The sequence below is a fragment of the Pagrus major genome, chromosome 9 (genome assembly GCF_040436345.1).
Source record: "Pagrus major chromosome 9, Pma_NU_1.0".
Lineage (NCBI taxonomy): Eukaryota > Metazoa > Chordata > Actinopteri > Spariformes > Sparidae > Pagrus > Pagrus major.
In genome coordinates, this window is record NC_133223.1 from 11,374,870 (window position 1) to 11,402,138 (window position 27,269).

At 40.6% G+C, this 27,269-nt stretch overlaps 1 protein-coding gene across 2 annotated transcripts in view; it reads right to left on the minus strand.

Moving 5' to 3' along the window:
- The window catches only part of itgbl1 (integrin, beta-like 1), a 51,332-nt gene that overhangs the window by 8,393 nt on the left and 15,670 nt on the right, over positions 1-27,269 (minus strand). For both annotated transcript variants that reach the window (XM_073474291.1, XM_073474290.1), the window contains exons 4-9: positions 27,115-27,237; positions 25,543-25,683; positions 22,187-22,327; positions 20,589-20,735; positions 8,096-8,212; positions 1,287-1,433 (exon numbers count right to left, since the gene is read on the minus strand). In XM_073474291.1, coding sequence (XP_073330392.1) covers positions 1,287-1,433; positions 8,096-8,212; positions 20,589-20,735; positions 22,187-22,327; positions 25,543-25,683; positions 27,115-27,237 — 816 coding nt within the window. The remainder of the gene's footprint in view (positions 1-1,286; positions 1,434-8,095; positions 8,213-20,588; positions 20,736-22,186; positions 22,328-25,542; positions 25,684-27,114; positions 27,238-27,269) is intronic.

Genomic DNA, 27,269 nt, shown 5'->3' on the forward strand with positions numbered 1-27,269 from the left:
TTGGCAACCATCTTCTGTTGGTAAGTAGGTCAGGTATCCACGGAGCAAAGTGGCCCCTATTAACTGCCCTCACTGCAACCTCAGTTGATTGGGGGAGTCAACACATTCAATGGGGTTCAGCCAACCCGCCTCCAAGTGAACACGTCTGGACACCGGACTGGGACTGAACACAGATGCCAGTTTGAAAACAGGGGATACAGTACAGAGGCGATTTACTGCGGCTCTGACAAGAACTATGAATCTGGGGATGAGAAGACACGGCAAGTGGGGACAAGAGAGGCGTGAAGAGGACTGACAGTGGTTGGGCATCAGCAGTGGATGAAAATGGCACGTAGAGCTGGAGTATTTCACATCTTAGTCGGTGAGCTGGGGATTCATTTTTACCAAACAAGAAGTGATTGTGAAAATCAAACCAAGACTGTTTTGGTGAGTTTTATTTTGTTTATGTCAAGTTTGAATGAAGTGTGTTTTATGTTGAGTTAACAAGACAATTAGGCCTGTCTTAGTTCTCGGAACTTGAATTCAGATGGTTTATGGTTGTATTTTTCTGTTTAGTAAGAAAAATGGGTGTGAAAATATCTCCTATTTTTGACATGTGAACTTGCTGCTTTTACATCTCTGAGGTGAAGTTATTGGCGCTATCAGAATATTGCCTCTTGTGGTAAGTGGTATTACAGAACAGTTGTTTCTTCACATTCTGTTTATAAAATGAGGAGCCGTGTCCACATAGAGTGTTTTTCCTAAGTGGCAGCATCTTTTTTCAGTTGTTTCTAATGAGGAGTGAGCATCTGCGGCAGCATGCGGCCGCCTGGAGAAAAAGTGCTGCACCCCAGCAACGCCACTTGGAAAATCTCTCAACTTTTCAGAAAGGCGCTGGTGGCACCTCTGTTTTCAGGCAAACAATCGTGTATTCAGTTGGTCGGGACTCGTCACTCATTGCCCTGGTATTCCAGAAAATTGAGGAGAAGCTTGTTTTGGCCATGTCGGTGTATCCTGAGCTCTACCATTTTTCTTTCCACAAAGAAACACAATGTGGACACGGGCCCTAGGTTCATTGAATGAATGTTCCAAACTAAAATTCTCTCCATATCTAATTTCTATATTTGTTGTAAATATTTAAAATTTCTTTTACATAAGTAATGTAAAAGAAATGAACATTAGTTGTAATGGTGTAATTTCACAGTGTGGATTTGCTAGTTTCACTTAGTACTAAGTAAAACATCTGAATATAAAAGTAACCTTTGTAAAAACTTTTACCAAGCAACACTGAAAAACAGCTTGTTCACCTTTTCCACTGCACATGACTCCATCGGAGGTCTCACAAAGCTCCTTGCTCTGGGCGTCGCTCATGTCACAAGACCTGGGGAACTGGCACAGCTTCCCGAACCAGCCCTCCTCGCAGATGCAGCGTCCACATGAACAGTAACCGTGACCTGGCGGTGGAGGGCAGAAGGGCCTTCATTTAAAAGGAGACAGAATATGGAGCATGGCCATGAGAAAATAGCACGAATAGAGGAAAAAAATAAATAAATAAGGCATTCAAAGTGAAAAGTCAAGAGAAATGCTACTGGAGAGCAAAAAGAACTCAGTAAACACAGAAAGTTGACGGTGCAGACAGTGACGGTAATAAGCAGTACAAGGAGACAGAGCCACAGGAAGACGAGAGAGACGCAGCAGGCTTATTGTATTTCCCCTGGGGACATGAAAGGAACTGTCATCACTGGTCTTGTCCTGTCCGTAATAAATCTCCAACACTTCAGAGAAAGATGAAAAACAAAGAAAGGCAATGGCAGACAAAAACACACAAACATGCACACACAAACCCACACAGAACCAGGGACATTTATAATTGGTTGAAAGAGGCACTTGGGTGCTGAGATGCCTTAATAGCCAACAGCATCACTGCGGTTTTAACAAGCACACGTACGCACACACACTTACGCCCTCCTTCATCTCCAGCAGAACCCTTGGATAACTCACAATGTGCTCACTTCAATACAAATCATATCCTGTAGACGCAGTTGCTCCATTGATTGATTCCTTGATGTTCACATCTGGTTACAGATGCCAGGTTGAAGAGGTGGTAATGAGCAGAGCGGTTTTTCCATCATTTTCATTATTGTAAATCCATACCGTGCAGCTGGACATTGTTTGATGCAGGCTGTATTGATTCGATCAATTAGCTGTTCAATTCACTTTAGACGTGCAGCTGAGATTGAATTCCTTCAGATCGACACTGATTCAAAGATTTTTTTAACAACAAATGATGAACCATACACGTCAATGTTTTTTAAAGGAATACATTCAACATTTTTGGAAACACACTATTAGCTGCTACGATTAGTCAATTAATTGAATAGTTGTCTACTATTAAATTAATCAATGAAGTCAGGAAAAAATTGCACATTTTCCTGATTTCAGTGTCTCAAAAGTGAATATCTTCTGGTTTCTTCAGTAAACTGAAAATCTTTGGGTTCTGGACAAAACAAGACATTGGAGGTCGTCAATTTGGGCTTGGGGCTCTAATATTCTCATATCTGTTTGCTCAAAAATGTATGCTAATACAACTTAGTTTATCAAGGGTGGAAGCAGGGAAAAACAAGTAGCCTGCCTCTGATCAGAGGTAAAAAATCTGAGCTACCAGCACCTCAAGTCGACTAATTAACATGAAGTCTTTTTAACTTTCTCTTGTAACATTTTGTGTTATGTACAAATGAAATAAACAAGATATATCATGTTAACTAATGACCTTTAGAGATGCTGGCAGATTTCTTTTCTGCATTTGGACAGAGCCAGGCTAGCTGTTACCTCCTGCTTCCAGTTTTTATGCTAATCTTAAACTAATATGCTTCTGATTGTAATGTAGCTTCATGTGTAGCATACCAAATCAGTGTGCAAGTATATTTTAAGTCTTGGCAAGAAAACAAAGGCGAGTAATTCCCAAAACGTTGAACTATTCTTTTAAACCCATGAGTTTGATAGTGATGTTTTAATTGAGTCCTGAGCAAATGGATGAAGTAGAAATCATATCTTTGGTATCTCGAGGGACGCAGCTTGCAATGGATTATTATTATCTACAGCTAGTAGTAGATAGATAATGCATCAATATCTCTCAATCTCCATCACCCCCTCAGCTCGCTTCCTAATGCTTTTTTTTTCTCGCTGTTTTTAATCAATCAGAGGTAGAGGTGGGGGTGGTGAAAGAGGGATGTGTGCGGTGGCGTTGGTGGAGGGGTTATAAATGAAAGTTTGCAGGCTTCTGTCTCAGGTAGAGGCGAGTGGCAGCTATGGCAGGCCACGCATGGCTGCCTCAATCAGCCAGGCTGTGAGAGCAGTTAATTGCTTTGGAGGAATGGCAACCTAGCCCTCATTCAATTAGCCTGCACCTGCCTTCCACAGAGCATGCATTGTGCTATAGTGTTTAGAGACAGACTGTGAAGGGGAGGTGGTGGTGAATCTGGTATTTTGCACTGCAAAGATCTGTGCTGTATGCAGGAAGAGTCTGTCAGAGGTGAGGAGTTCATTGCCACAGGGAGAGAATGGGACTGACTAAGTAATGAGGAAGAGAAGAAAATTCAGCTCGCCTAAGTGCAAGAGAAGTTGCTTCATTTATTTGTTCATATTTGAGTCCTAATATCCATACTTTTTGAAATCAATCAAAGGGAACTTGTTTTACAGTTTCCAGTAGAGATTAACTTGTTTCAGGAATTTGTACCAGTATCTTTAAATATAAAAGAACAATGAAAAAATGAACTTTATTCTGAAAAGCTCTTGAAACCCTCTGAAAGAAGCTGATATGTTCATGTTATATATTGGCAGATTTTTTTCACTCCTTTAAACAAACAAACAGACAAGCAGATTTTTATAGTGTGTGTTCCACTTCAGGACCTTTATCCTCATAATTCACATTCACAAGACCAAATACGTTGGTGCATTAATGTCCACTGACTGGTTTCTGGTAACTATGTCACTGGAACTACATCAGTTCCAGCCATAATGCCAAAGCCATAATGTCAGTAATGGAAGTCATGCAGAAACTCCACTGTTTGGTTTTGTTTGCAGTCTGATTTGTTGTAAGGATCTGACAAAGAAACAGAATTTATGTCATGTCTGTCTGGTGAGTTTTCTGTCAGATTGCTGATAAAATAAACTAATTTAAAAATGTGCTACTTTGGCTCTGACGCAGCAACCTCTCACACAATGTCCCGCCCACAATACTATCTGATTGGTAACACATCACAATTAATAGCCTATAAACACTGAATAATCAAAATCTGCAAAGTAACTAGTAACTAAATGCATAAAATAAATGTTGTGGAGAGGAAGTATAAAGAAGCAGAGAATCAAAAGTACTCGAGTAAAGTACCTGAAAACTGTACTTAAGAACAGTACTTGAGTGAATTGTACTGAGGTTTACTCCATCACTGGTTGTCTGAAATTTTGACACAATTTTGTATGAAACTCAAATTTTGAGTTTCATTTTTACAGCAAATGAATATTGGTCCGGTGTTTGTATCTGCCCTGAAAAAGGTCGACCCCTAACTTCCTGTCTGTTTTGTAGTTAACTATCCCCTCCCTCCTATCGACATCACCACATGAACATGAAGCGGTAATTGGCAGGCATAGAAGCAAACAGGAGGATCCTGCTCTCTGCGCATTCACGAGCAGACAGGACCACATGTCTTTATGGATTTCTCTGTCCTGATTGGATAAAGCCGGGGATAGCAGGGATACCAGAAAATGTCTTTTCTCTCTTACTGCATGAGCATGAGCAGGGGAAGGAGAGAGATGGGTTACTGACCAAACACTCCATAACAGCGAATAATGTTGGAACATTTAACACTCTCACTCATTTTGACTAAAAAAAAATAAAAATAAAAAAATAAATAAAAAAATAAAATCACTTGCAGCAGCTTTAAAATTTGAGCTCTGGGAGACTTTACTGTCTCATTTATGGAGGAGGAGCAGGGTCACCCTGGACCCTTTGAGGACAAGCTCCTGAATCTGGACACAGGTCCTTCAGGCTTACATAAGCCAGGTACCAACAACACTCATTTACTCATCAGTGCGAATGGTGAGTCTTTGTCAGCGTCGACTTTTCACAAGCACATTTTTACATGTAGCAGCAGGAGAATCACAAGTGTAATCCATAACATGAATAATGGCTGCATTCTATTTAGATGTGAACAGGTAAATGGAGGAAGGCTGTCTCGAATGTTATTAATGACATCTGTGTTTTTCCAGTCAGATGTCAGAGAAAGCAGAGCACAGCCCCATCAGGCAGCAAGCTAAACAGTAATGTCATGCTAGCGTCCTATGGGGGTTAACATAATAATTGGTTTCAGGCTTTTAAATATCACCCATGTCAACATCCAAGTCATAATTATGCCTGTGAAATTCAGATATTTGGAAAGCTCTGATTACTATATATCAGACTTGGCACTTAGTTATACAGAAGTGCCAAAAACCAAACAGATATTGAATCTTTTTTGAAGCAAAATGTGTTGTTCAATGTGACTAATTTGATAAATATCAGTGTAGGTTATACAATGGTCAGTATTTGTATCCCTCACATGACCATACCTGCAGTCTATAGAGTTGTCCAATAAAATTAATGCTGGCAATTCACCAGTATTGGAAGTTTTCACATCTCTATCCTATATGACATGATTGGACTTCAGCACACAAAAGGTAATCGGAGAGACCTGCGGAATAAGCACTTAATTGCAAAGGGGATATTTTGGGTGCTCTTCCCTTGTTCTTTGTGTTGGGTGAAAAACCCTGAAGGCCCTGTGTGGACTGAGCTAGCTGACTGAGCTGGTTGACACTGTAGGACTGAATTATATGCAAGAAGCCTGAGTCATTCCCCACTTCTCTCCTCCCTGTTGTCTGCAGTAATGGGCTATGCGTCCAGGGGCACTGACAGCCCTAAACCTGGATTGGGAAGTTTCTTACAGACCCCTCACCTAAAGCTATTTCTGTTTGATCCCCACTCCTCGCTCTGAGTAGCTGGTTAAGAGAGAGCCTCAGCTTTGAAAAACACCCAATAACTTCCACAGGCCTTTGTGTATACAGACCTAATTGTCAGCGTGTGAATGTGTGTGTGTGTGTGTGTGTGTGTGTGTGGTGCTCAGACAGGCTATCCCCGGACACCTCGTGAAAAATTGTCTCTGGATAGCCCACACAATGAGCCTCAGTAATCCATTCACATAAATACTGCATCCCCCTTTAAAGGAGAAATTTACACTCCGATGCTGCAATGCACCACTGATACAAAAAGACACAGCCGACCAAAACATAAAAAACATAAAAAAAAAAAAAAAAAGCCCCACTCAGAGTGAGGCCCTTCTGTATGGTAGCTGTGTGAGAGGATCAATAGACAGACTGCATGTCAGTTTAAGAATGAACACAAATGAAGCAGACACCCGTGAGAGAAAGATAGATGTTGCTCCTCAATGTTGTTGGAGAGGTTTGGGAAAATCTCCATTCTATTTATGCTTTAAGAATCTGTGTATGTGTCATATTGTCACTTTTCCAGCACTTTAAAGGGTAACTCCACCAATTTTAAACATTAAAATGTGTTTATAGGTCTTTACAGGGGAGTACTACTGCCTGTGTGAAAAAAGAAGTATAATGCTTTTTGTGGCTCCAGGGGAAGCTGCATGTAATCTGATAAATTGCCTTCAGTGATGTGACGCAGTTGTTAAATTGCATTGTGTGTAATGTATGCACCAAGCTTTAAAAAGGAAGAAGAACACATAGGGGGAAAAAAGGCCGTTTCTCTGGTTCTGCTGTATCAATGTTGATCGTCAACAGTCCATATTGAGGAATGCAATGCTAGACCAGTGACCAGCTTTTCAAAACCTGGTGCCTACATTAACAACAATGCTATTTAGCCACTGATAGACATCATTGGAGACAAATAATTAGATTACATATGTATGCAGAAACTACAGCACTGTGTCTTCATAAACAATTCTAAAAAAAAGGCAAGTTTTAAATCAAATAGAGTATGTTTCATACAAAGACCCTTACAAGGAGAATTATTTTTTATCTGATAATAACACATTTAGTCAGTTTTACCCTCAGACTGCTGGCTTTACCGTAAAAGGATATAACTTTTCTTTCTGAGCACCACAATCCTTGATAGCACCTTGATCTGACTTCCTTTATTCTCCCTCTCTTTCTGCCTGTGTGTCTCTGTCTGATAGTAGCAGCAGCAGCTGCAAAGGGAAATATCAATTTCAATTGAGCCTCTAATGTTTTAGAGCAATGTGTCCATGCATCCAGGGGTTGTGCCTAAATGGCTCAAATTAAGAGCACAAACTTCCCAAGACCTCAAATAGAAGCTTCAAAGGGCTTGGAGCAATTTCTCTCAAATTCAGCTCAAGGGTTTAGAGGGTTGTGCCTGTGGATATCAAAGAGCGCAGATAGGATCACACTGTATTGATCTTCAAATTCAGCGTCTGCTCCTGGCATCGTTTCAAAGTGGGTGAGTGTATGTGTGCACATGCTGCATGAAATGTGTGTACTGTGCAATCATTAGGGGGTGAGTGGTAAGTGTGTAATCGTATCCAGCACATCAGTAGATGTACATCTAATGTTTATGATCTTAAATAGAGAAGTGAACACGGGGAGTTGTAGTATAGATGTAGATGGTAACATACAAGAGAATATCACACAGTAGTTGATGTTACACTGTTGGGTGCAAAGAAAATGTTCCTCTGACAGGAACTTGAATAAAGACCCCGAAGCAGCTGTTGTAATATCTGAACATCTGAAGTTCATGTGCCAATAAAATTCTACAGTAAGAACCAAAAACATGGTGCCATAATTTTCTTGTTCATACAAGTGGTTCCATTGTCTTTACCCCAAATGAACAGTAGGCCTACTTTTACATCTGGAAATGAGGATGACTGAAATAAGGCCTCCCGCTCCTCCACTCTGTCCAGCTCGGACAGTGATGTTGAAGCCCAGACTTTCCATGTCTTTATTGCCGTGTTCTGTCAATTCCCTCTGTTGTTCATCCAACTTGAACATCCCTTAATGGACACAAAGATTCAAGCAATGTGTGTGTGTGATTGTGCGCTCTCACCTCCACAGACCTCTCCACTGATGTCCTCGCACTGACGGTCATCACACTCACAGTTTTTGCCATGAACCCGACTGTCCCCAGGTGGGTGGCAAGTACACTGTCCACACTGGCACTGACCTACAAAAAGAGAGACGTTTTCTCACATCCGAGCATGTTTCATAGCAGAGTGGTGTTTTAAAAAGCTGCTCAGCTGAATAACTTTTTTATTCAGCCTGTGATTCTGGGGACTCTTTCTCATACCCACGGTAGATGTGTGCAATGACTGACTTTAAACTTGACTTAATCTGCCTGACAACATGCCCTCCAGCCACACAGGGAAATCTTATATGTAAATCACCCAGTATAATAGACACTTGCATGTGCTACACACCCACACGAACACACACCTCGAGATGCTGCTATCCCACTTCAATCAGCGAGCTGCCGGTGAAGAAGGCCACAGGGGAACTTACTGAGTGAGTATGCTGGCTAATGGTGAAGCTCATTAGAAAAACATCATCTACTCTGAACTGTCACTGGAGGTGTGCAGCATACCTGCTCATTGATCATTTCACCAGGCAGCTCAGAGTTATTTCAATTATGATTGTCTTGTAGGCCTCACACCAGCCTGCCCTCATCAGAAAAAAATTAACATATAGGCCGACTGTGCAAGCATTACGATTTATGTTTACGTTTCTTGATAGGCAGTGACCTCAAGTGGTAATTACTACAGCAGCACTGGAGAACGTCAGATGAAGTAGTATACCGTAAAGAATGAGAAAGTCCTATTAGGGGTAAGCTGGGGGTGGAAGGTTGGGTACAACAAACACAGGACTTTCACCCAGGAGGCCGCTGTAAATGTCCTGTGTGAAACACATCATGTACATAACAGGGATGCTCAGGCATGCAGGGGAACCTGTGCGACCTGGGAGCAGCTTGTGGTTTGGGTTTTTTTTTTGTGTGTCTACATCTTTACTGTATGTTTTAGTATGTGTACAAGGCAAGCTGTTCACATTGCCCCTGGTGGGATTGATAAAGTTGTCTGAATCTCAATCTGAATCTAATACAACTGAAGTTATGTACGTATGTAACTTAAGTTACATTAGTAATATACTTATCTAAACCTAAACCACAATGTTTTTTCTAAACCTAAGTAGTTGTCATGCCTAAATCAAACTGCAAGCATACAATCAAGGTCCTCTAGGCCTGTCGCTGGTATGACACAACGGTGATGTTGTCTTGGGAACAGTAATCTATGTCGTTTTGGATGTCACCAGCAATTGACCTATTCAGTCATTTAGGAATGATATGTGTTGCAGACTCAGATATTTGGTCTTCTAAAAATGCTTGTCATGATAACTTTTTTTATCAATGCCTCACCTTGTGATCACACCTTATGATTTGTGATGTACAAACAAAGGTTTGAGCCAGTTCTTATCAGAAAAATAACAGCCATAAAGATTGAAAATGAAAGCAGCTTATCACGACTCTTACTATGTATTGTTGGTAGGCGGTGCTCTTTAGTGGCTGTAGTAATTATTACTGTTGCAAAGGAGGAAGTGAGGAGAAGAATAAAGATTAAAGGTCCGTATAGTGATGAGGCGGTCCGGTTAAACAGGCACAGGACGTTAAGTAAGGAGACTGCTGTTCGTCTCCAGTGTGAAACCAGAAGTTAATGGTGAGTTCTTCTAACGGTCATGTTGTTTTGTATGTTGAGAGACATTCACAACCAATCTTTTCAGTCATTTAGGTGCGAGGATGTTGAAAAATATTAGCAACAACGTTACTGAGGAGTGACATGTAATCAAGTTCAACCTAAGCATGCAGAGTGTGCTTTTTCAATTACTACCTTAAAGCAACCTTATGTAGAAATTGGCATTTTGTGCAATTTGGCGCCCCCTGCAGTTTCTGAGTGCAACACCACTATTTACGTCATAACAACGTTAGATGTTGAAAACTTGTACGTTGAAGTAAACATGTCTGTAACACTGTGATCCTACCCTCTCACTGAAGTTACATAGTGCAGGTGGGTGGAGCGGCTGTAACACAGCCACCATTCACCCCATTACAAGACACTGTATTAGCCAAAATGATTTTGAAACTGTTATTTTAAAGTAAATGTAAAATGTAATTTCAACGTTACATAATTTGGCTTTAAAAAGAGCTCAAGAATAACAGTGCATAACAGAGGGCGTCACTGGGACATATAATGCATTTGTTTTGTGTGCTCCATGCTTCACTGACAAATGAGAAAGACACACACTGTTAGAAATCTTTAAATGTTCCCACCCACTGATGCCGCGGACAAAAGACACCCAGAAGGGCAGGTAAGCTGTCCGCGATGAAAAACAATGGCACAAAGGGAATTTCCCAGCTCAGTGAAGACAGATGGTTAAAACACAGCATAGCGAGTGGTTCTCTTTCTCTTTCTCTGCTCCTGTTTTTATTGAGCCTGGTATGTCCTTTTTGCACAGTCATTATTCACTCTGAGTGTTTTCCTTGTTTGTGGCCCTGCAGGGTACATTTTGTGTTTAGTGCCACTAAACAACACCTAAAACATATTCATAATGTGTATGTGCCTGCCTTTATCTTTTGATGACTCATTGAATGGAATTAGGGGCAATAAATAGAGCCTAACATGAATCTACAAGACAGCCACTCGACTGACAGCGTCATCTAATGTGTTGTCCATGTCGTATCACTGTCAGCTTTTATAGCCACACACACACACACACACACACGCATACACACACACGCACACACACACACACACACACACACACACACACACACACACTCTCTCTCTCTCTCTCTCTCTCTCTCCCTCTTTAGCAACCTCTCTTCCTGCCTCACATTCAACATATCACCATCTGCTCTAGGGACTCAGTTACCCTAGCAACCGGTGATGTCATAACACCCCTGCCTTATCGATTATCTCTCTGGTCGTCACACTGTCTATACCACTGTGTACGTGTGATGTTTAATTCGTCATCCTGTCTAAGGTGAATGACACCTTAATGACAATGTCACATCAGTAGCCACCAGTCTGAGAAATTTTAAATCTATTTCCTCAACGCTGGGCACAAATCTGTGCATAAACACAGGGCAGGTGAGTGGCAAGCTCATTTTTAACATTTAAGTGAGCGAAGGTGCAAGCTCAGTCATGTTGCAGTACAGCACAAGAGAGGAGAGGGGCTACAGCAGGATGAATACATTGTTAAATTGATGAATACTTTATCAGCAAGTGATGAGGTGGGCTTGAGTAATGGTTAATCAGGTTTGCTTCTTTCATTCCTTTAAAAAGCAGTAACTTTTTGGGGTAAATTATACTTTTTGGAGTAGTTCAGCAGCATAATTTCACTCTTACTTGAGTAGGTTTCTTGAGAAAAATCTTTACTTTTACTTTACTTCAGGTGGTCTTCTTCCGGTCTATGTAAAGAAGTGAACACACCTGTATTTAATATACCATGATGAAATATCACAGACACAGCATTTTCTCCTTATTCACCCAAATAAGTCATTGAACCACTTCTGTAGTCTTATTGTCTTCATGTTATTGGACAGACCTGGATATGGGGGGCTCACACCTGATTGTGATGGGAACTGAGACATCTGTACTGGAGTGATTGATCTTTAAGGACACTGCAACATGTGGAAACTCTTTGTATTTAATTTTTGACATAAAAGACATTAAGTACAAAATCTGCTGATTTATTTGCCAGCTAAATGAATAAATTGCCACATTTATTTGTCATTGATACTCAATACTCAAGTAACTTTTTACTTAAATCCACATAAAGGGAAAGCCCTCATACATAAAGCAGCAGGAGATCAATCATTGTACACAGACACACTGACGTGTTTTGATGTGCATTGAAATGTGTGTTTACAATTCCAACCAAAGGGAAAGCTGCAAAAATTCAGCAAAAATTAAATGATTTATGTGATTTTGGAGATATCTGTGTGCGTGACTCTCTCAACTAGACTGAGTCATAAACGTCACATTTTCAGTGAAGTGGTCTGAACCAAATGGAAATGCATGCCCATTTTCATGTCAAAAGGAGAACCAAACTTGTGCTGCACTGGCTAATCTGCATAAAGACAACCACAGCTGTGACATTTTTCTCACCAAGAGCTGCCAAATTAATACAAAGGCAAACGCACAAAAAATGCTCTTAATTATTGCACCTACAGTTGCACTTCCACCATCTTTGTGGCTGAAAAAAAAACACAAAAACTATTGAGGTCGCAGTGTTAAATCTAAATGCATTCACTGATATTCACTTCATTACATAAAAAAAAAAATGTGACTATACTTAAACCTGGATTTTGAATATGATTTTCTGAGACTCATCACAAAACACCATGGATTGGTTGTTATAAAACCACTCTGGCAGCCTCTCAAAAGCTTGCATCTCTTTTGACTTGAATTCATTGTTACCTCTGTGACAGCTGCAATGAGTTCAGCATCACACCAAATACAATGAATCCAGTTTAATGGCAGACCCCTCTGTGCAGTCTCCCATCCTGTGGTGTGAATGAAAGCAGTGATTAGCACCCAAAGTGAAGCACCTATCAAACAGCTGTATTATCAGTATCAGGGTGTGCTAAGTGTATGGCAGTTATTTAAAACACATACAGTTATGTGCACAAGTACAAGTAGGCAGCAGTAATCAGTCCATTTAGATGCAGTGAGCAATACTCTCAGCGTCTCTTGATGCAGAGACAGAGGGTCTGATTTTCCAGGTTAAATGCCACCATTAACTCACAGATATAGTGCTGAAGATCTGGTTAAAGGCAGTGCAACATCATTATTGTCACATCATTTATCACAGAGGCTCAAGCAAACTGTTGATCTTAAAGCAGCACTCCACTGCTTTTATACATCAAGACCTTCAAGTACAACTCTGTCTGTCAAATCAGTGTTATGCCATGTATGTCTTCTGTGGCTTTTAGAGAAGCTTTCTAAAGTCTATGAACTCGTCCCTAGTGATGCCATTATGATTATGTTACATCTTTTTCATACACATTATTAATAATATGTAGATAGATAGATAGATAGATAGATAGATAGATAGATAGATAGATAGATAGATAGATAGATAGATATCCCCCACTCGCCCCTGCGGGCGGTCTTGTGTTGTTCCTCGCTCATCCAAGCTCGGGTCTGGGAGGCCTGGGAGCTTGAGGGTTCTGCATTGGATTGTCTCAGGGGCATCTTTACACAGCCTGCATCTGGGGTCCTGTCTGGTGTGGTAGACTACAGCCTCAATCGATCTTGTGCTGAGCGCCTGTTCCTATGCTGCCATGATCAGTGCCTCTGTGCTGTCTTTCAGTCCAGCTTTTTCCAGCCACTGGTAGGATTTCTCAATACCAGCCACTTCTTCAATCTGTCGATGGTACAGACTGTGCAGGGGTTTGTCCTTCATGATGTTTCCTCCTGCTCTTCCTTCTCGTCCTCCTCACGGAGTTTCTGCTGCCTGAGGTATTCACTTCCATGTAGCAGTTCATCACTTGGAGCCATCTTCCTGATGTACTCAAGGATGTTTGTTGTTTCATCCTGGATAGTGGCTTTGACACTCACTGGTCCTCAGCCTCCTTCCTTCCGCTTATTGCACAACCTCTGGATGCTGGACTCCATGTATTGGGAGGAGTCCTTCCTTGTCTTGATATCAGTAGCCACTATCTCCTCCTTTGGCCAGCTTATTATGCCAGTGGGGTGTCTGATGACCAGCAGGGCGTAGGTGTTGATTGCTCGGACCTTGTTCTTCATGTTCTTGTCATTCAGCTGACCTGTCAGGACTTGCCTTACTCTATGTAGGTATTTCACTGAGGCTGCTTTCCTAGCGACCTCTTCATGGTTTCCATTTGCTTGCTGGACCCCAAGGTACTTGTAGCTGTCTACATCTGCTATGTTGCCTTCTGGTAGTTCAACCCCTTCAGTTCTGATCATCTTCCCTCTCTTCAATACCATCCAACCACACTTATCTAGTCTGAATTACATTCTGATGTCGTTGCTGTAGATCCTGGTGATGTGAATCAGTGAGTCGATGTCTCGCTCACTCCTGGCATACAGCTTGATGTCATCCATGTAGAGGAAGAGGCTGATGATTGCTCCGCTCTGAAACCGGTATCCATAGCCATTCTTTGTGATGATCTGGCTGAGGGCACTCAGGCCTATGCAGAACAGCATTGGGGACAGAGCATCTCCTTGGTATATCCCACACTTGATGGTGACTTGTGCAATTGGCTTTGAGTTGGCCTCTAGATTTGTCCTCCTCAGTCCCATTGAGTTCTTGATGAAGGCTCTTAGTGTCCTGTTGATGTTATACAGTTCCAAGCATTCCAGTATTTATGTGTGTGGCATCGAGTCGCAGGCTTTCTTGTAGTCAGTCCAGACGATGCACAGATTGGTCTGTTTGGTCTTGTTCTTGTGTTTCTGCCAATTCCTTTCTGAGCCCCGCTCATGAATTGAGCCATGTGGCTACCTATCCTAGCCACTATGATGTCTGACAGGAGCTTCCATGTTGTGAAAAGGCAGGGTATAGGCCGGTAGTTGGCTGGGATTTCCCCCTTCTGGGGATCCTTCAGGAACAGGATTGTCCAGCCTTCAGTTAACCATTCTGGGTGGGTCCCATCCGTTAGCAGCTGGTTCATTTGTGCTGCTAACGTTTGCCCTATGGTTGCCAGGCTGATAGCATGCCTTTTCATTTACAATGTTGTTTAAATACCTAGTTAGTTGTGCCTATGGCTTGGCATTTAATTATCAATAAAAATGTCATATTATCTAATGTTAGCTAGCTGGTGGTCAGTCAAGAGCAATGAGTGTTTTTGATCTGTCCATTTCCAGTTTACAGAACTGTAGGACCACGACAAATTGCTGGCCTTCCCCTTTAATGTTATAGTAACCGTTAGACATTGGAGTACAGTAATGAAAAAGGTGTGTATGTGCCATTAAATATTAACAATCACACACATACTGTAGGTAATGTCTCCAACAGGCCACACTTCAGAGAGCAGAGAAAGGAATCCCATAATTCAGCAGAAATATGTTGAAAGCAGGTGTTTCCTTGAGGAAATACCAGGGCAGAAAGAATGTGCTATCCACAAGCGTCTTGCCTCCACCTCTCAGGAAGAAAAGCTCCGAAGCTGCTGTTTCAAATTTCAAGGCTTTTCCGCTCAAGCTGCCATCTTCACCAGCCGCATTCATCCATGCCTAAGTGATTTTCTACGTCTGTCTCCTTCAGTTTCTCTCTCTCTCTCTCTCTCTCTACTCTCCTACCCTGCTTCCTGTCCCCCGTTTCTCACAGACCTCCTCCCCTCTCTCTCCCATTTTCTCCCCCTTCACATCCCTTGCCATCTATCGAAACCTTGCGATGAACTCTCTCTGAACAATAATTTGTTTCCAACGGTTGTGATCTTCAAACCACTGAACCAACTGAGCATACTTTGGAAAAGACAGTGAAGTAAATAGAACCACACATGCAATCACATGCAGTCCTAAACACTCAGTTTACGCACAGTCAATTCAAAGCTTCAAACAATGTTGACTTTTGAATTCTAAATCAACATACGAATGCTGTGCAGCATTTTTTTTTTTTTTTTTGCTTGTCTCATTCTGTTTAAACACAGCAGTTATGCACAGATGAAGATGAAGATTATGCTACACCAATTTATTTATATTACACTATTTGTATAATTAGATTCCCTGGATGGCTGCGATTGTTTCCAACTCCAACCCAAAACATTTCCAATAACTCCTCAGTGTTGTAAAATCCAAAAGTAAAAACATATTGACAAAAGATAAATGATAAAGATAAACAAAATATTCTGCCTGAAAAAAACAAACAAATTCTATTCGTTGGCTCACACTGCTGAAGCATAATGCTGCAGTTAGCCTCAGGACACGATTATTATTTAAATTGACAAGTTATGTAAACAAAGTTGATTTAATAAAAAACTAACTCATTAAATCAGATGAATCACTTTTTTCAAACTGAGGCTTTTGTTTGAGCATTGTTTTTCTTTCTTCTTTCTCTAGATTGATTACATAATAAAAAATATGATATTATTCAAAAACCTCTTTAATGTAAAACAATTAATGTAATACAACTTTAATGTAAATAATGTAATTTTTTATTATTAACATTACTATTCACATTTGTTCATTACTGTGCCATGTTGTGTAAATGTACACTGTAGATTGTCACTGAATGGACAGGGATGGCAGAAAAATATGCAATATTTAAAAGGAGGAATTTATGGATCCCATTAATTGTTCTATTGTGCAGGAACGTTAAAGGGTAATTTAAAGTTCCATTTTGTTGCAGCAATTGGAGATAATTTAAAGGTAGTGCTGGAGGAATTAAAGCTAATTAACTCTCCCAGCACAAGTTAATCTTTGCTGTTTCATTATGTGAGGGGGGCCACTGTGTCTGCTCAGCCCTGTTGTTGTGGAATTGGTTTGAGGGCATCAGTTATGGAGCAGACACAATATGTAATGAACAGCTGATGTATTCAAAGACAACAAATTGGTTCTCTGTGTAGAGTGCACTTCCTATAGTCATTACAATATGTTAGGTTTTGTTTACCATACTGATGTCATTGTTCCATTGTTGACTTATGGTCATGTCGACTTGTTGATGTAGTCGTCTCCATGAAAGCGGCTGCTCCCTATCTGTCTCAGGTGCCTGATCTAATCAGCAGCTTTCCCATGTATGGTTGTGAGGGATGTCTATGGCCACTATAATAACACACAGTACGCTGCGGTCCACATATCCTCTCTTTACATTTGGAACACGGATGCGGCAGAAAGGCTGTGGATTTCAAATGAAACAGGAAATCAATGCTTCACATTAACCCCTGTTAAATCCACAGAGCCCTGTGACCAGGCAGGTTGTGCTCCCTGTGGTATCGCCCACCACCGCCTACATTATTAAGTTGAATCACTGTGAGACCAACAGTACAGCCGGCTTTACCTTTTCTTATTGTCTCATCCTGAAGTACAAGGACACTGCTGGGCATTTTCCAGAAAACTACACCAATGTTTGGAGCAAAATGAATGGAATAATGCTACACTGAACAATGGCTCATACAGCACTGTAAAGCAGATTGATTAAGGCTGCTGCAGCAGTGTAAAATATGGGTACAAGCAATGCCTCAGATGACTTGTGCATTATGTAGCTACTTGATAATTTATCTTTATAACAAATGACCATAGCGTACGTACTTTGGAACAATGCAGGTGTCAGTCAGTTTGAGAACAACGGTAACGTGACCATTGTGCATTGTTAACTCTGGACATAGTATCTGTCTGAAAAATCTACACCATAATACTAACTTTGCTGAATGTTGTCTAGCTTAGTTATGGAAGAAATAACTTGTGTCTGATCTCATTTTAGGAGACTTTACAACAGCTTTCTTTACTCAAATCCCTTGAATATGAACCCTTCCTACACGATGAAAATTAAATTTGCTAGGTCTTCATTTTCTTTAGTTCTGATTTTCAGGCTGACAAAACCTGCCATGTTTCTGGTTTCATTACATTACTCCTTAGCTGTCAAGCAAAATCAGTTAATGTCAATGTGACATTCCAGCTCCCCCTACTGCATTCATGTTACAACACCGCTGTTTTTCGAATCATCTGCCCCCTTAACAGGTTGCCAGTTTGTGCACTAGTGAACATTGCTAATGTTGCTAGCACAAGCTTGCAAATGTTAATGTTGCTAACACCAGCTAACTTTAATATTGCTAATGCTAGCTAACGTTAGGGCAGGACAGTATGCTTGGTGCATACTGTAGAACTCAGCCATTCTTGCATTGTTTTCCACAAATTACTACCAACTACCGAGACTGCTAATCACTGACAAAACACAGATACCCTGTGATACCAACAGTGTTATACTACTGACTGACAACCTTCTTGTAGTAGCTGGAACTAACTGTCAGAATTCTTACACAAACATAAACAAAACAATGATTTTGGACCCAACAAACATTTTAAAATGATTGATTCACAATCGTAATAATGTTTTTATTGAAAAGAGATACAGAGCTCTGTAGATGTTTTTTTTTTTTGTTTGTTTTGTTTTATGATTTGTCTATAAAAATGTTATCGATATGACCTTTAAGTAAATCCAAGGCAAAATATAAGCCTGGCAGTTGCACAACAATCATGATGTTGCTTATATCTATAACGTCATGTTTTATTTCATTTTCTTTCTAAGGCACTGCTTCGCGCCAGTACATTATCCACACACAGGTTGAACACTGATATCAATGAAGTCACATAGGACCTATTCTGTTTTGCTCTTGACTCCAGCTTTGCACAGTTGTCTAAAACTTAAACATTCATTCATCTGCTTCTTTTAGGGAGAGCAATGTCTAAACCTCCAACGCAACATGAATATATTTTCCATTCTTTCTGGATTACTTAACTCAAAATGTGATTTCAACTCACCCAATTAGTTTTATGATATTTCAAATTAATACAGTATATTGCAGACGTGGCCATGGGTGTTTACGTCCACTGCCAGTAAAGATTAATCAGCGCAGCTTTGCGAAAGGTGAGTAATTTGTTTCACCCTTTACTGGCTAGAAAGCTTTGGGCTGTGTACATCTTAATTGAGGGTTTGTGCATCACGTACAGATTTAAAAGGCTGTTAAAACTACTTTGAGCGATGGCTCTTAAAGACACATTTCTGCCAAAGTTTGAACAGTTTTAGGTTATTTCAAGTGAGAGATTTCTGTCTGTGCCATGCTGTCTGAGCTCACTGCTTTAAGTGAGCAGGAGAAGGTGATATCATATGTCTGTGCACCAACAAGGGCTGAGCAGTATTTTAATCTGAATCTGATGACAATAGTGGGGTTGTTTGCTTATGTTTTGTAAATCTGATGAAACCACACCCACACAGTCCTGATGAAGCAGACTAGGTGAGTTTTTGAGCATCAAATAAATCAAATGATAAATAATACCTAAGAATGTTAATTTCTCCTGAACTTTATTGTTGCTTCTTCACTAAATAATAATTAGTTCTATAGAAAAAGACACAACATTTAAAAACAAGTTTCCAAAGTAGAGCCCTTTTCATTGTAAATATATTTTCATTTGTAGTCTACGACACAAACAGCTTGTACAGCATGTCGGATTTCTCGCCCTAAAAAATACACTTCTGTTATTTACATTTTTTGTTTATCTATTCCCTCGATTTCACCTTACTGTCATCAATCAACAGCCTCAAGGGTGCATGACTGGGACAACAACTGAAGCACAACTTGGACCCTTGCATGAGTTTCCAGTGTTGCCTCAGTATCTGAATCTAATATTAGTATTAGGCCTTACATTTGGAGGCTCCAAGAAAACAAGCTTCCCCTGACCAGCATGGCCACTAATGAAGCATACAGTGCACTGTAATAAATCTCGACACATCGACCTACAGCTTGTTCTATTGAGAGAGCTGTTCTAGCCGTGGCTTACATTGTTGCAGGCAAACAGTGCCCCTTAATCTTACTCAGGCATATAAGTGTGCATATATAATACATATATATATGAGCACAAGCACACATATCAGAACAAAATCCTAACAGGCATTGACAAGCAGTAGTGCAACCTGCATGTACGTATATTGGGATGTCTTGAGATGTGGGGAGCTATTCTCTTGGGGCTTGGTAAAAGGGGTGGTGCATGACATCGAGACAGTGAAGCATTGTTTTACTACTTAAACTCAGGGAATTCAGTCTCTTCCTATCAGGCCAACTTAAAGCTATACTATGTAGGATTTTCTTAAAAAGACAATGGACAGTCTCATACAAAAGTAAGTAAGTAAGTAATGTGCAAAATGTTTGCTGGGAACAGATTTGCCGAATAAACTCTAACATTCAACTCACATGACTGATCAGCTGTTTCCGCTGTCTGCTGCGTGCATTATAATCTTTGCATTTCTTCGTCATCTCCGGACAGCATGCAACATGGCCAGTGTTAGCTGACATGCAAGAACAATTATGACATGCACTATCAAAAGTAATTCCTGAAGACCTCTCTCCATTTTGTCTGCTGGTTTGTTTACCTCTAGCCTCTGCTTACTTCCACATTCATGCGTGACGTAGCCACGTAGCCTACATCGCATCATCCTCTGACAAAGGGCAAACTGCTTATATGGTTCAGCTGAGCAGCAAGCATTGTCATGACTGCCTGGCTGACTATGGGTTTTGTAGTCTTTTAATGGATGCCATGATGGGTTGTAGTCTTTGTTCTATTGTTGGATGACACTACCTCTCATAATATTACAACATTCATGTTTAGGATATAGTTTAAAAGAATAAATGCAATGCACGGTTGCTTTTCAGTTTACGGCTTGTTTAAAGACACTATCAGATTTATCTCTCCAGCCCTCTTAAGGATGGATTAAGAGATGTGAAACACTGGAAATGGCCTATTTTACACCAAGAGGTGAGGAGGGAGTACAGGCCTGCTGCAGTAACCATGGCAACAGGAGCGGATGGGAAGACCAGGTACCTCGTCCGAAGCAGGGCAAATTGGACGTTCCGCGACACTTCTTCACACTGCTCTCCAGAGACAAGGAGCAGGACAGAGGATGCTCACACTTCTTCCCAGCCCATCCCTCCTTGCAGTCACACCTGCCACAATTACACTGGCCATGACCTGCCGAGAGGAAAAAGATAAGAGGTGGAGGAAGCACAGAGGTGAAACAAAGTGGAGGCTTTGTACATGGAAAATTCAACTAAGCCCACTGAGGGGGAAAAAACACCACTGAGTGATGTGGACACACCAAGCAGGATGGGGAGTTAGGTTATGGAGCAGAAAAGTAAAAAATGGAAGCTTCTGTGTGTGTGTGTGTGTGTGTGTGTGTGTGTGTGTGTGTGTGTGTGTGTGTGTGTGTGTGAGTGCGTGTGTGTGAAGACTGATGAAGAGGAATTTAGGGGTCCCTCAGAACATCGACTAAACAAGCTTTGACTGTCTGGCTTCTTCTAAGCTCCTGGTTGACCAACTTTGATTAAAACTGGTTTGGTCCGGGGGATAAACACAGAGAAACTGATGGAGAAAGATGAGATTTAAAATGTTAAAAGATGTGAACTGTGCTTGCATTCTCTGCTGCAGTGAACTACACATGAAGGTTGTTAACTGTGTATGCGCAAGATTGCTAACATATTTTCTGGTACTTAAATTAGTAGTTTAACGAATTGTAGGCACAGTGGTACCATCCATCATATGTTGTTCATTAATTCTTCGTGAAACAGTGAAAAGGTCATTCCCAGCCCTCCACAGTTTATTGTTAAGTTATATGGAAAGTTTCTTTTTTACAACTGCAGAGTTGCACCAGAGTATTAGAATCAGATGCGAAGCTGTTGTTGGTGTGTTAAGTGAAACTGGACTTACCCAAAAGTGAGGCTTAATGAATGGTATTATAAACAATATTAAATGGTAAACAAAATGATATACCAGTAGCTGTACATTGCATAAATCAGTTCTCTTTTAAGGCAACACTTGCTTTTTGAAAACTCCTGCTAACTTCCTTACTGAGAGTTAGATGAAAAAACATGACCGATATCAGTTTCACATCCACACAGTAGCTAAACGTACACCTGGAGCCACTAGCTATTTAGCTTAGCTTAACATAAAGACTGAAAACCCGAGGAAACAGCTAGCCTGGCTCTGTTTAAAGGTTTCAAGACCTACCAGCTCCTCTACAGCTAATCAACTAACACACATCTTCTTTGTTTAAACTGTACAAACTCTGAAGTAACAATTGCAGTTTGCTTAACTATTTCTTAGCCAACCATCAGAGACTACAAGTCTGGCACATTAAAGTTTCAATTTTGTGAGCAAATTTTGTTACCTTCCCTCCTGTTTCCTGTCTTTGTGCTAAGCTAAGCTAACTGGCTACTGGCTCCAGGTGCATCGTTAGAAGACAAACATGAGAGTGCTATTTATCTCCTCATCTAACTCTTGTCAAGAAAGCAAACAGGCATATATCCCAAAACCTTGAACCTTTTCTTTAACTGTTTTTTTCAAAGGGACTCTAAGTTTCTGTAAATGTTGCATAGTTGCATACGTGTACAGTATTTCTTTTAATCCAAAAACCTCATGCTGACCTGAGCAGAAGTCATCCGTGTATCGGTCGTAGGTTGCATGACAGTTCCTCTCATCGCACTCGCAGGTGTCTCCATGTATATCTCCCCAGTCGCCAGAGGGATCTACATCGTGACAGCTACACTCTCCACATACACAGGTCCCTGACAAACAGCCACGGCAAACACGACCACACAAACACACATACTGTAAATTCACATTGCATTGTAAGGTTGTTTTTTTTCAGCTGTACAGTCCAAATAAATCAACAATGAGAACTGGGGAAAAACACGTACACACAAAAAGAAACACTGCAAAATACAATTGATATTATTAACATTAACATCTTCTCCCACAGATGTGGGCGGTGGTGGCAGGATACACTTTTCTACTCAGCAGAGGCTACAGACAACAGGATAAATACAAGTTCTCCTCCTGTCTCATTCTTCTTCTTTGATCTACGTATCTGTCTGTTTGTCTCTCTCTCTTTCTCATTTGTTTTACATCTTAGCCCAGGCATCAGCTGAGCAGCAGCTAGTGGAAATCCCATTTTCTCTTATCAGCAGTGACAGAGCACAGGGAACCCCAGGGGAGCCAGGCCAGCTGGCAAGTCTGTGGGCTGTGGCTGGCGCGTGTCTGGCCCCTGGCCCTCGGTTCGGTCTCCCTCACCACCTCATAACCCTGGAGCCTCGGATTTATGGAGCCATGCACTTTTATGTCTGCCACAAATGTCACAGCCTGGCTTCACCGGAGCAGATTACAGCACCTGTACTAGTTACTGCTCAGAAACGTTCTATAAAGGCTTTATACAGTCTATAAAACCAGAGCTGCTTTACAGAATGCATTAATGATCTGTATACTTAGAGACTGGTTTTGACCTCCATCGTCACACAAAAGGGAAAATGTCCTCTCTGTGTGCCTCATGCAACCACACTATCTCAGACTCAAATTGTTTTGATCAAGAAACCACGTACAGATGCACGTGTTTAGCCTCCAGCATTTTGTGGTTGTTGTCATTTTGACAGCACGCCGGTTAGTGTATTATTAGCCCAACTGTGGAGACTAGTTGAACCTAACAGATGGAGGGGGTCGACGGGTCGTTGGAACGGAGTAAGAGAGTAATCCACTCCGTACTGTCAGTCAAATCATTCACTCATCAGAGAGTGAGCAGAGCAGGAGATAAAGGTTACCGTTGAGCGCAGCAGGAGAGAAAGAGGGAGGACATTTTACAGTCTCTTACAAAACACTTCACATCTCTACATCTATACAGGATGATGAAATCAAATCAAGCCTCTTTTATGTAATCATCATCGTTGATCCATCTCCTGTAATCACCAGGAATTATCTTCACAATGCTTTAAAGGAGGATTAATTCAGAGCAAAATGGTTGCATGTTATATAGTGATGGGAATTAAGAATCAATTTGTCTGGCTTGTGTACTACTTGAGGCATTCTGCCCACAAAAAATAATGATCAATTTAATCACAATCACAATTAACAATCTAATCTGCGATCTTTTTTCTCAATTTTGAAATGAAATTCTCCATTTCCCCTTTTTAATCCAAACCATGATCTGAAGCTATTCCCCTTACCTAACCTGCCCTATCCTTAAAGGTCCAGTGAGTAGGATTTAGGGGATGGAATATAATATTCATAATTATGTTCTCATTAGTGCATAATCACTTCAAACTTATAACTCTGGTTTTGTTACCTTAGAATGAGCCTTTTACTGTATATAGCCTATACAGAGAGAGTGGGCCCTCACCCTAACCATTTCTACAGAAGCCCTGAATGGACAAACCAAACATTGACTCTAGAGAGGGCTTTGGAGAGGAGGGTGAGACGAGGGGTGCTCAGTTGGTTTCAATCTGCAACCACACTCCTCAGTGCCAGTAAAGCCTACACACTGGACCTTAAAAACTCAATAATGCATTGGCTCAAGCTCCTCATCTGCTATGCCACTAGCTGTAACTCACGCTGCATTATTAACTAGTCAATGAGGTTATGCATAGTTTTTTGGCTTGAATAGACATAACTAAATGTAAAAAAGAATCAAATTTGACACATTACATGTGTTTTGTTTCATCAGTTCTTAAAAATCTTAGCCAGTTTCCAGTTGTATCTCATAGTTTCAGTGCACGATTTATTCTCAAATATGACAACTTTTCAAACCTTTAAGATTTCCTGTACATGCTGTAATGGTTTTCTTCACGTAGCTTTTGCTCAACAGAGAGAGTAATAAAACTACATCAAAGCTAATAATCTTTTCTCCCACATGTATCAAAAAGCAATCAATAAAGGAATCCATAGACAATTAAATTGATAACAGTTGCTTTTGAAAGAATTGGGAAACACTGATAAACTTATTGAACAAGCAGAAATAATGTGTCATGGTTGAATTTCAGATAAAACCAGTAGCAATAAATCATTTCAAACCAATATGGACTCATTTTTAATTGCACTCATATTTCCTATGTCCTTTTCTCTTGTTACTCTGGGGATTGTCTTTGCATGCCCTTTTAAGAGGAGTACAATGGAATACTACACCATGTACATTGTGAATGGTTGTTCATGCTGTGTCAGCTGTGCACTTAACCATAAATCATAGGGGCTCCGTCCATGTAGCCTACCATTTAGCCCTACCACTTAGCCAGCCCTCAGCCAGTCCACTGTAATTAATTTTAGAGAGCTTAAGTGAAATCCCTCAGGATCACTTGAGTTAGGTTAGTGAAGCTCTTTCTCTGACTGCCTGTCCACCAAGCTCTGATGATTTTCAGTGGCATTTGTATAATGATTTCTTGAGCCAGTATTTTTCCATTGTCTTCCTCTTTTTATCTTCTTACTTTAACAGGTCGATGTCGAAGACGACTCCTCATCTCTGGTAGATGGCAGAAGTCACACTGAACTGGTCACACATACTGGGAACTAATATATTTACATCTAGATTGAGTATCATTTCCATTCATTTCCATCCGTTTTTCACTTCTTCCAGGACAGCGTGTTTTCCTCCTCTAATGACTCCAGATAACAGACAGGAAATGAACCTGAATGTTTGTTTCCTGTTTCTCAGCAGCATAATTCAATTAGAATTGTCACCGTTGGGATGGATTCTAATGAGTTGTGTAGCTGTACGGTCAAGCTGTAAGGTGCTGCGTGAATTAGTGATGATAAATATCTGCATCTGGATAATGGCTGTTGGGGAAAAACATGTTTTCAATATTTTGCATGTATTTTATTATTTTAATTTCCATTCATGATAATATCACATTCAAAATTGATATTATAATTGAATCAACAATCATGAAATAACCATACAAGATGGGATCCCAGACTACTCTGGTTGTGTGTTGTATACTGGCTTTGAAGCGGGTAAACAGACCTCTGTTGCTGCAGATTTTGCCATCTGGAGACGTGCATCTCCTCTTGCTTTCCCATGGGCTGATGTCACACAGGAATTCACATCTGTCTCCATGCCAACCAGCAGCACAGTAACAGTTTCCACAGTAACACTGGCCATGGCCTGGAAGCAGATCCGAGAGTGATGAGTTCACCTCAGCGTTAAACAGATTTCACCTTGCTACTCATTTACATTTTCAGGTTTTAGGATTTCAAGAGGATTGTATAATTACTACAAATGCTGATAATGTTATGTTTGTGCCAAACAAAATCAGAAAAGATGCCCTTTTCAAAAACATAGTGTACTAATATTCAACATTTGACATTTGTCGTGACCGCTTTTAAGTGGTAATGTTAGAATTTGTTTTTCAAAATGAACTTGTGAATGGCTAATTAACCCTGACAAACAGGCACTGAAGAACAACAGGGGTGAGTATAACACTGGTAAATCCAGTTGCCTGAGAACAGCTCAAATTACATTTAACTTCCAATTAACCTTCATGGTCACATGGGGCTGATGTGTTTTGTCAGAAAACTTACTTTAAAAAGAGCATCAGGCTCATTTACAGATTGTGTGCTGTTTTACCAGTTAGAGGAGAACAAAAAAATGACCATCTGGATAAAAAATAAATAAATAAATATGTAATGTGTAATACTATTTAAGAAAATGGACTAAAGGGCCATTTCAACCTTTGAAATGGACAAAAAAATTATCTTTTTTATCATTATCTTTTTGAGAAACTGAAGATTACCTCTGTAATACACGGGAGGCACTAACTGGGAAAACAGCCAACTCCTAGATGTGCTGGTGGGCTTGGTAGCTAACAAGATGACGTATAAGTTTTGGATTTCCTTGAAAGATTTGTTTTTTACTTTTAAAAGCAATATTATGTCGAAATTGGCATTTTGTGCGATTTGGCGCCCCCCACAGTTTCTGAGTGCAACATCACTGTGGAAAATACAAATCCCAGGTCTGTAACAATTTGACATAATGTAGGTGCGATGTCATGATAATGTTATGTGTTGAAAACTTGCATGTTGAAGTAAACATTGATGAACTGAAGTTACATAAGTTACAGAAACAAGTGAAAGGGGGGCCAGAGTGGCTGTGACGGAGACAGCATTCACCCTATTACAAGACACTGTTCCATCAAAATGATTTAGAAGCTGTTATTTTAAGGTAGAAAAAACCCAAAACATGATGTGTCTTCAACAGAGGAAGGCTGGTACTCTGCTCTTTCTGTGCTAAGCTAGGCAACATAGCAATTCCTGAGCTACGATTGGATATTGGGCAGTTGCTCTTCAGGGGAGAGGTTAAGCACATGGTCAAATGACATCAGTGATCTCTAACTCTCAATATAACAGAAAAATAAACTGTGGCAGTATTCCTTCAATATAATAGTAGTCATTCCAAAAGAGAAAGTCTCTGGTTTGTATGACAGCTGCAAAAAAGAAATAAGCCAACTGAGACAGAGTGACACCATATGTTAAACTAAGGTGTCTGTTCTGCTTTGGGTGAAGAGTGAAGGGGTGAGACGGGGTCTGCGGGGCATACCTCCACACACCTCTCCGGTGTCCTCGTCCAGACACTCGCTGTCGTCACACTCACAGAAACGTCCAGTCACCAGTCCCCTGTCGTCCTCGTTGTCGCACATGCAGCTACCACAGTGGCAGGTGCCTATTAAAGATACCAGCTTTAGGGACAGTTCA